Source organism: Culex pipiens, chromosome 2 (genome assembly GCF_016801865.2).
Source record: "Culex pipiens pallens isolate TS chromosome 2, TS_CPP_V2, whole genome shotgun sequence".
NCBI classification, from domain to species: Eukaryota; Metazoa; Arthropoda; class Insecta; order Diptera; family Culicidae; genus Culex; species Culex pipiens.
The window spans coordinates 126,106,154-126,115,079 of NC_068938.1; the positions used below are offsets into that span (position 1 = coordinate 126,106,154).

At 37.3% G+C, this 8,926-nt stretch overlaps 1 protein-coding gene across 1 annotated transcript in view; it reads right to left on the reverse strand.

Annotated features, from left to right (window-relative positions):
• Positions 1-8,576, reverse strand: part of LOC120419928 (uncharacterized) — a 157,512-nt gene extending 148,936 nt beyond the window's left edge. The window contains exon 1 of the mRNA XM_039582793.2: positions 7,511-8,576. Within this exon, the coding sequence (XP_039438727.1) occupies positions 7,511-7,706 (196 nt within the window). The 5' untranslated portion in view covers positions 7,707-8,576. The remainder of the gene's footprint in view (positions 1-7,510) is intronic.
• Positions 8,577-8,926: the final 350 nt, after the last annotated feature.

Genomic DNA, 8,926 nt, shown 5'->3' on the forward strand with positions numbered 1-8,926 from the left:
TGTGGTTCTTGAGTTATCGTCTTTTGAAGATAGGGGTTTCACTCAAAAATCGCCAAAAAGTCGGGAGGGTACAAAAATGGAGGGGGTGGTCCGATTTGGATGAAATTCGGGATTTTTGCATGTTTTGATAGTCTCAACAGCTCTGCCAAATTTGAGCAGAATCGGAAATGGTAATTTTCAAATGGTGTTCCGCTTCAGGTGGAATGACCCATATTTGGATGTAACAATATTCACTTTCTGGCGGGCATTCAGAGGCTCGTACCAGTGAATTGAGCCCAAATCCCAAATATGAGCTTAATAGTGCGTTACAGGAGCTTAATTGGATTGAACCCGAGGATAATTGTTTAAGGTGAAACGGCAGCACCATATTGACATCACGACTCGAGATTTTAAAAGCATCTTTAAGGAAAATGCCAACAAAATGCCATAGCTCTAGATTATTTTTTCAAAACAACCAATGAGCTATGGGTTTCCTATTTACATAGGACGTTTTGAAAAAGTAAGCAAGTACTCAAACATATTCTGTAGATTGTAGACGATAAATATAATAATATCAAGTAATCTGTCGTGTTCAGATATTGATTTAAGTTGAACAGAAGCTGTCCAAGAACTGGCGTCCCGTTTCATAACTTTTGTTTCAACATTGAGTGTGGACAATCGTTAAGACTCTCAACTGTTAGTGTTTACTCGTGGGTTGTGAATGACCACTTGCTGCAAAATTTTGCATAAAGTGTGTGAAAAATATTCAACTTATGAAACTTTTGTGGTAAGTAACTGATGTTCCAATTTATCTTCTGAAATATTTCAATTGTTTTGGCAAACTATCTGAAAGAGCTATCATATCATTGGAATGGACAAATGTCATGAAAAATAAATCTTAATCTTAAACATTTCTCAATAATTTGCAACCTGAAATGGGGATAATATGATGATTTGGTGTCAAAGGTGTGTGTTTACAAACGAACGAATATTATCGACGACGAGATCCAAATTGCTGCCAACAGGGTTTCCCGTTGCGATCGATCTCTCCCCATGATTGATCTGCTCCAATTTTTCGTTTTCGAAAGCATCGACAATCACTCTCAAACTGCGCCGTTTTGATCACAGGTTAAACTAAATTTAACTTTTTTCAGAAATGTTTTTTTTAATCAAATTAATAATTCCAAAATCTCAATCTATAATAAAATTTCCCGAGGATTCCGAATATATAATTGAGACCAAAAAAAGCCGTCTTGTTGGCCTACAGGGCAAAATTTAACGTTGAAAAATGTTTTATTTAATAGAAAAATCGAAAAACAATAAGAAAACCTGCGATTAGCGAAAAAGCTAATTCCATAGGCTTACAGTCCATGAAATTTCCTAATTTTTTACCCATGGGAGCATGGGTATTGGAGGTTGTTGCAAAAAGTTATCAGTGTTTAAAAAACAAATAATTTTTCAACAGTTATTAGCAAAAGCTATAAGAAAAAGTTAAACCAATCGTAAATGTATACAGCACATTTTGAGAGTGTTGGAATTGATGATGTTTTACAGAAATGCGAGCAATATTAATTTTTTCAATGTTTTTTGGACCTCAAACTTCAATGCCCGAATTACACACTTTCCTTTGTCGTAGAGGGCTCATATTTGGCATGAGCTCATCACATGTCGTCGCCATCGTGCTAACTTGTCGTACGTGCATTTTGGGCCAAATTGAGTTAAGAACGCCATTTTGTGCTGCTCACAATGCCTCACCTTTTGACCTTCACAGATCCCCAAAATTCGATTTCAATCCTGAGATATTCAACAAAACCCGGAAAAACTCCTTGCATTTTTGTCACTTTACATATGAAAGTAGTTTCAATCTTGTCGTGCTATCGTGTCACTCCATGAAAATTGATGTAAGTGCGACAAAAGGCCAAAGGGATTTCAGGCCAGGAAAGTCAGGATGCGTTTGTCGCACGTACAAGCTAGACTACCGTAAACATTTGCAACTCCACCAACCAACTTCAACCAAACTTCGAGACAATGCACATAATTGTCAGCCAAACAAAACGTTTTTGTTATTGTTTACATTGCGTGCATTCGTTTTTGTTTATTCAAGATCAAACATTTTCACGCGTTTTTCTCGGAACGTCGAAATGGCGGGTGCGACAAGATAGCACGACGACGTCGTAAGAGTTTCATCCAAATCGGAGCACCTCGATACGACCTCTAGAACAAACCGAAGGCAGTGTTGAGATTTCACCCGTGGCACCCGTTTTTTTCAAAATGCTAACTTTAAATAGCTATATCTCGGCAATGATACTACCAAATGTCTTTAAATTTGTTTTGATAATAGATGAAAATGTATATTCCAATGCCCTGCAAACAGTTTCAAAAAAAAAAAATAATAATAATGGATGCGCATACCAACCATTGACATTTTTGACGATTTACATGTATGTACCAGGAAGAAAAAACTTAAGAGGATTCAGAACAAAATCCTGAAAATGGTTCTGAAACTTCCTCCCTGGTTCAGCACCAGTGAACTTCATCAATTAGCCGAAGTTGACACTTTGGATGTTTTGTCCAATAAGATAATTGATGCATTTTGACAAAAATCATTGCAGTCTTCAGCTGTATTGATCCGCTCTTTATATAGTTTAAAAGTTAATTTTAAGGTATCCCTTTTTTTCTTTTGTACATGTAGGACCTCCTACATTTGAAAGCACTGAATAGCGAAAGCTACAATATTTCATGAATAAATGAAAGTGATTGGACACTCGGCATTATCAACTGAATGAATGTACATGGGTAATTCTCCGCCAACTCAAACAGCAGTTGCCCCGACCCCTCTTCGATTTGCGTGAAACTTTGTCCTAAGGGGTAACTTTTGTCCCTGATCACGAAACCGAGGTCCGTTTTTTTGATATCTCGTGACGGAGGGGCGGTACGACCCCTTCCATTTTTGAACATGCGAAAAAAGAGGTGTTTTTCAACAATTTGCAGCCTGAAACGGTGATGAGATAGAAATTTGGTGTCAAAGGGACTTTTATGTAAAATTAGACGCCCGATTTGATGGCGTACTCAGAATTCCGAATAAACGTATTTTTCATCGAAAAAAACACTAAAAAAGTTTTAAAAATTCTCCCATTTTCCGTTATTCGACTGTAAATTTTTTTAAAACATGTCATTTTATGGGAAATTTAATGTTCTTTTCGAATCTACATTAACCCAGAAGGGTCATTTTTTCATTTAGAACAAAATTTTTCATTTTAAAATTTCGTGTTTTTTCTAACTTTGCAGGGTTATTTTTTAGAGTGTAACAATGTTCTACAAAGTTGTAGAGCAGACAATTACAAAAATTTTGATATATAGACATATGGGGTTTGCTTATAAACATCACGAGTTATCGCGATTTTACGAAAAAAAGTTTTGAAAAAGTTGGTCGTCATCGATCATGGCCCATGAATGTCACCCGCGACAGACACGGACGGCGAAACAAAGAGAAACGCAAAAAGTAACTTTTTCAAAACTTTTTTTCGTAAAATCGCGATAACTCGTGATGTTTATAAGCAAACCCCTTATGTTTATATATCAAATTTTTGGTAATTGTATGCTCTACAACTTTGTAGAACATTGTTACACTCTAAAAAATAACCCTGCAAAGTTAGAAAAAACACGACATTTTAAAATGAAAAATTTTGTTCTAAATGAAAAAATGACCCTTCTGGGACAATGTAGATTCGAAAAGTACATTAAATTTTCCATAAAATGACATGTTCCAAAATTTTTTACAGTCGAGTAACGGAAAATGGGAGAATTTTTAAAACTTTTTTAGTGTTTTTTTCGATGAAAAATACGTTTCTTCGGAATTCTGAGTACGCCATCAAATCGGGCGTCTAATTTTACATAAAAGTCCCTTTGACACCAAATTTCTATCTCATCACCGTTTCAGGCTGCAAATTGTTGAAAAACACCTCTTTTTTCGCATGTTCAAAAATGGAAGGGGTCGTACCGCCCCTCCGTCACGAGATATCAAAAAACGGACCTCGGTTTCGTGATCAGGGACAAAAGTTACCCCTTAGAACTAAGTTTCACGCAAATCGAAGAGGGCAACTTTTCCCGATTTCGTGTGAGTTGGTAGAGAATTACCCACATGGAAAACAAAATCTGAATTAACATAAATTAAAAAAAAAAAAACAAAAAAATGCTGTGTAAATTAAAGAAGAAATTTTACGAATAAAAGTTATTTTTAGCTTATTCTGATAGATCAGCAACATTTGAAAAGGACACAAAAGCATTTTGACAGCTGAGCAGTTCTCTACGAAATCGATCTTTTTTTTTGAATTTTATTTTTTGTATTTTTTAATCCGGCTGAAACTTTTTTGGTGCCTTTGGTATGCCCAAAGAAGCCATTTTGCATAATTAGTTTGTCCATATAATTTTCCATACAAATTTGGCAGCTGTCCATACAAAAATGATACATGAAAATTCAAAAATCTGTATCTTTTGAAGGAATTTTTTGATCGATTTGGTGTCTTCGGCAAAGTTGTAGGTATGGATAAGGACCACACTGAAAAAAATGATACACGGTAAAAAAATTGGTGATTTTTAATTTAACTTTTTGTCACTAAAACTTGATTTGCAAAAAAAAAACACTATTTTTATTTTTTTGAAAATAGTCGCAGTTTTCCATTTTTTAATTAGTGCACATGTTTGCCCACTTTTGAAAAAAATATTTTTGAAAAGCTGAGAAAATTCTCTATATTTTGCTTTTTTGAACTTTGTTGATACGACCTTTAGTTGCTGAGATATTGCCATGCAAAGGTTAAAAAACAGGAAAATTGATGTTTTCTAAGTCTCACCCAAACAACCTAGGGACCTACATAGGGAAATGAAATGTTCTGGGAGGATTTCAAACACTCAAACTCATTCAAAATTAAGGTTGAAAAACTTGTAGTTTTTCTTTGGTGTTGGCACTTTTCTTGTACCGAACAAGCACAAACATAACAAAAACTATCAGATTATTATCAACAACAGTTTTACAATACTTTTGATTGTTATAAGTCTCGTTTTTTGCCAAAATGATTTTAAATTGATTCCGACCTTGTTCTTGCATGATCTTGTTGCTGGATTGGAACCCCGATTTGACAGTTCGATTGGAACCCTGAGAGTGACATTTCGCCTCTCCATATAGGCTCTCTAAAACAACCCACCATTTTTTAACGTCGATATCTCAGCAACTAATGGTCCGATTGTTAATGTTAAAATATGAAACATTCGTGAAATTTTCCGATCTTTCCGAAAACAATACATTTAAAATTTTCAAATCAAGACTAACATTTAAAAATGGCCAAACATTCAATATTACGCCTTTTTGAAATGTTAGTCTTGATTAAAAAAATTGAAAATATTTTTTTCGGAAAGATCGAAAAATTTCACGAATGTTTCATATTTTAACATTGAAAATCGGACAATTGATTGCTGAGATATCAACGTTAGAAAATGGTGGGTTGTTTGGGTGCGACTTAGAAAACATAAATTTTCCTGCTTTTGAAACCTTTGCATGGCAATATCTCAGCAACTAAGGGTCGTATCAACAAAGTTCAAAAAAGCAAAATATAGAGAATTTTCTCAGCTTTTCAAAAATATTTTTGTCAAAAGTGGGCAAACATGTGCACTAATTTAAAAAAATGGAAAACTGCGACTATTTTCAAAAAAGTTACCTAAAAATGGCCATAACTTGAAAACGGTGCACTTTATAAAAATTTCACTAATGTACTTTTTGCAATTCCGTCGTGAAACTACTTACTTTTCCTGTCATTCTTGAACGACGAAATAGCCTACTTTTCTGTACCAAAAATAACAGAATCGAATAGTAACCCATTTCAAAACAAATGCTGAAAAGTTCTACTTTTCAGCACTGAAATGGATGCTGAAATGTTGAACTTTTCAGCACTTGTTAGGAAAAGTTATACTTTTCAACATTTTGTTGATTTGAACGATTCATTGACTCAATGCATGATTCTGTCCAAAGGGTGTTTTTCGGAATTGCAAAAAATGTTGTATGGAACTCGTTGCAAAACTTGATTTTTCATCACTCGTCGTATTTATCTAACTCGGTAAAGCTCGTTAGATAAATGTACGACTCGTGCTGAAAAAATCCTCTTTTTGCAACTTGTTGCATAAACTACTATTTTGATTGCAAATTTGATTTTACATAAAAAATTGAAGTTGAAAAATTTTTGCGACATATCAAAAAACAAAAATAGTGTTTTTTTTTGTAAATCAAGTTTTAGTGACAAAAAGTTAAATTTAAAATCACCCATTTTTTTACCGTGTATCATTTTTATCAGTGTAGTCCTCATCCATACCTACAACTTTCCCGAAGACACCAAATCGATCAAAAAATTCCTTCAAAAGATACAGATTTTTGAATTTTCATGTATCATTTTTGTATGGACAGCAGCCAAATTTGTATGGAAAATTATATGGACAAACTAATGATGCAAAATGGCTTCTTTGGGCATACCGAAGGCACCAAAAAAGTTTCAGCCGGATTAAAAAATACAAAAAAAAATCGAATGACCGAAATCTCAGAGAATTGCTCAGCTAGAACTGTTTTGCAAATTCAGAGACAAATGGTACCTATTAAACATAACCCACAGCGTTGGAAGATGGCTAGGAAGGTCGGTTATTGTTTTACATTTCGAGTTTTGTGATAAGCTAGAAAAAGCCTAAGAATCAGCAAAATAATCCCAACTGTGAAAATGCGTCTATTTCGAATGTTTAAAAATTGAAGGGGTCACGAGATATCGGAAAACGCACGCCGGATCCGTGAACCCGGACCAAAATTACCCCTTAGGACAAAGTTCTACACAAAACGAATAGAGGTCGGTTTAACTTTTTTAGGAGTTGGCGGAGAATGACCTCTTGCTAAAGTGTCTTTGGTGTGCATCTTTAGTTGATTTGTTTATTTTAATGACCATCACTTAATTCTCTTTTTCACTTTAAATAAAATGCTGCTTTACGAAACCCTAACCTAAGTTAGTCTTAAAAGCTATAATTCAATTCTGTTAACAAAATGTAATTAAAGACAATAATTTTCCAACCTCGTATGTGAAATCTGAACTCTAATAATAAAAAGTAAACCCTCAAAAAGTTTACCTTTCAACGTTTGCATATTGCGTCGAGTTTCATTTCAACAATACTTTTCCCCGCGCGTTTCAACACCATAATTGCTATAACATTTCTCCAATTAATTCCACCCACCCGCCATTCCCACGAGCTTTGAAATTTAAACCATCGCGCTTCGCTCGCCAGAAAACACGTGTAATCCCACGCCAGTTTTCCCAATATGCAATTTAAAACTTTTTCTCCCCGCACCGAAATTCAGTTCGCTATTCACAACACCACATAATCATCGAAAGCATAAGTTTTCGTCGCACATGGAGTTATTGTCCTTCCCCCCTCCCTCCCCCTGCGTCCCATGGTAAGGGTAACCCACCCCAATCCCGATTCCCGGTTCTCCAGGACATTGTCGTACCTCGTTTCTGTGGCGATGGCAAATTGGTCGGCGTTTGCTGCTGCTGAAGCTCTTTTTGCAGCTGCTGCTGCTGAGATGTCACACCGAGCACATGCGCATTCAGCATCAGCACGAGGAGGAAAATTTGTATCCATATTTTCCTCAATTTGCGTAAATTATTCACACTGAGCTGCAATCGCGGCGTCGACGACACCATGGCGTACTGCGATCGGCCTGTTTGGACAGAGACCAAAGATTGGTATCCTTGTTAGGGGGAGCGGGGGGTTGACACAAAACTTTGCACTTTGTGGAATTCACTGCAACTTCGCGTGCGACAATGAGTTGCCCACGGACGGCTTCTATAAACACAACACTTGGCCCCGACAGGACATTCAGCTGACACGGGAAACACTCTGCGGCCTCTTACGGCATCACCAAGCTCCGGAATTTACTCACTAAACTAGTGCCGAACTAGTGCTGTAGGTCGCTGGAGAGCCTTGGCCTTCGGAAAGGAGTAACACGAATAGCGATGGAGTGAAGTGAAAATCATAACAACTCAAGAACTGGTCGGAAAACCATCCGAAAGAACACCAACACTGTGTGTATTGCTTGCTTGTTTGAGTAGTATCTCTCTTCTAGGATCTTCTCCACATGACTTGCTCTTTATCGGTAAGACCCAGCGAAATCACCTTCTTCAAATTCCTGGAAACTTTACATTCCTGTACTGCCCACACACCCACACACAAATACCACCACTTCCAGGGAGACAAACTTCACTTTTCCAACCACTTTTTTCCCCCAGACCAAATATCGACGGAAAATTAAGCGTTTTCCATTATGTGTGCGTTATCCTTGCTGGATCTGCCTCGACGGCTGCTGCTGCTGCTCCTGTTGTTGTTGCTGTTCTTCTTCCTTTTCTTGTTGTTTGTTTGCCCTACCATCCATCTCCCCTTCTCTAGTTATAACAAACTAACACACTGACACCATTTCCACCACCATCACTACCGAGAACAACCGAGAACCACTTCCGTCGAACTCCCAAAAGCCAGGAGAAGAACCGCCGCGAACCGAAGACCAAACCAGACTGAGCTTCGCAGCGGGACCCAAAGTGGGTTTTATCCATTCTCCGGAATCTCTTGACGAACGGGGGGGACTCTTCTGAAGGTCGTTCAAGTGTCGCGCCGCGCGCTCTCGTTTTAGTACAAAGAGAATTCGCTCACCACGTGTGAATCGGCGATGACGGATGAACAACAACACAGCTGCTGAAGGAGCGTTCCGTTCCAGAGTGGGTGGGAATCGGGAGTGCGCGCAGTGTTGTGGCAGAATCAGCTGATTCGAATGAATGGAGGAGGTCATGTACTAAAAGGGGGTGATGAACCTCTTTGTGGGGGATGTGAATGAACATTGGGTACTAAATTCGATTGCGGTTCATGAGAA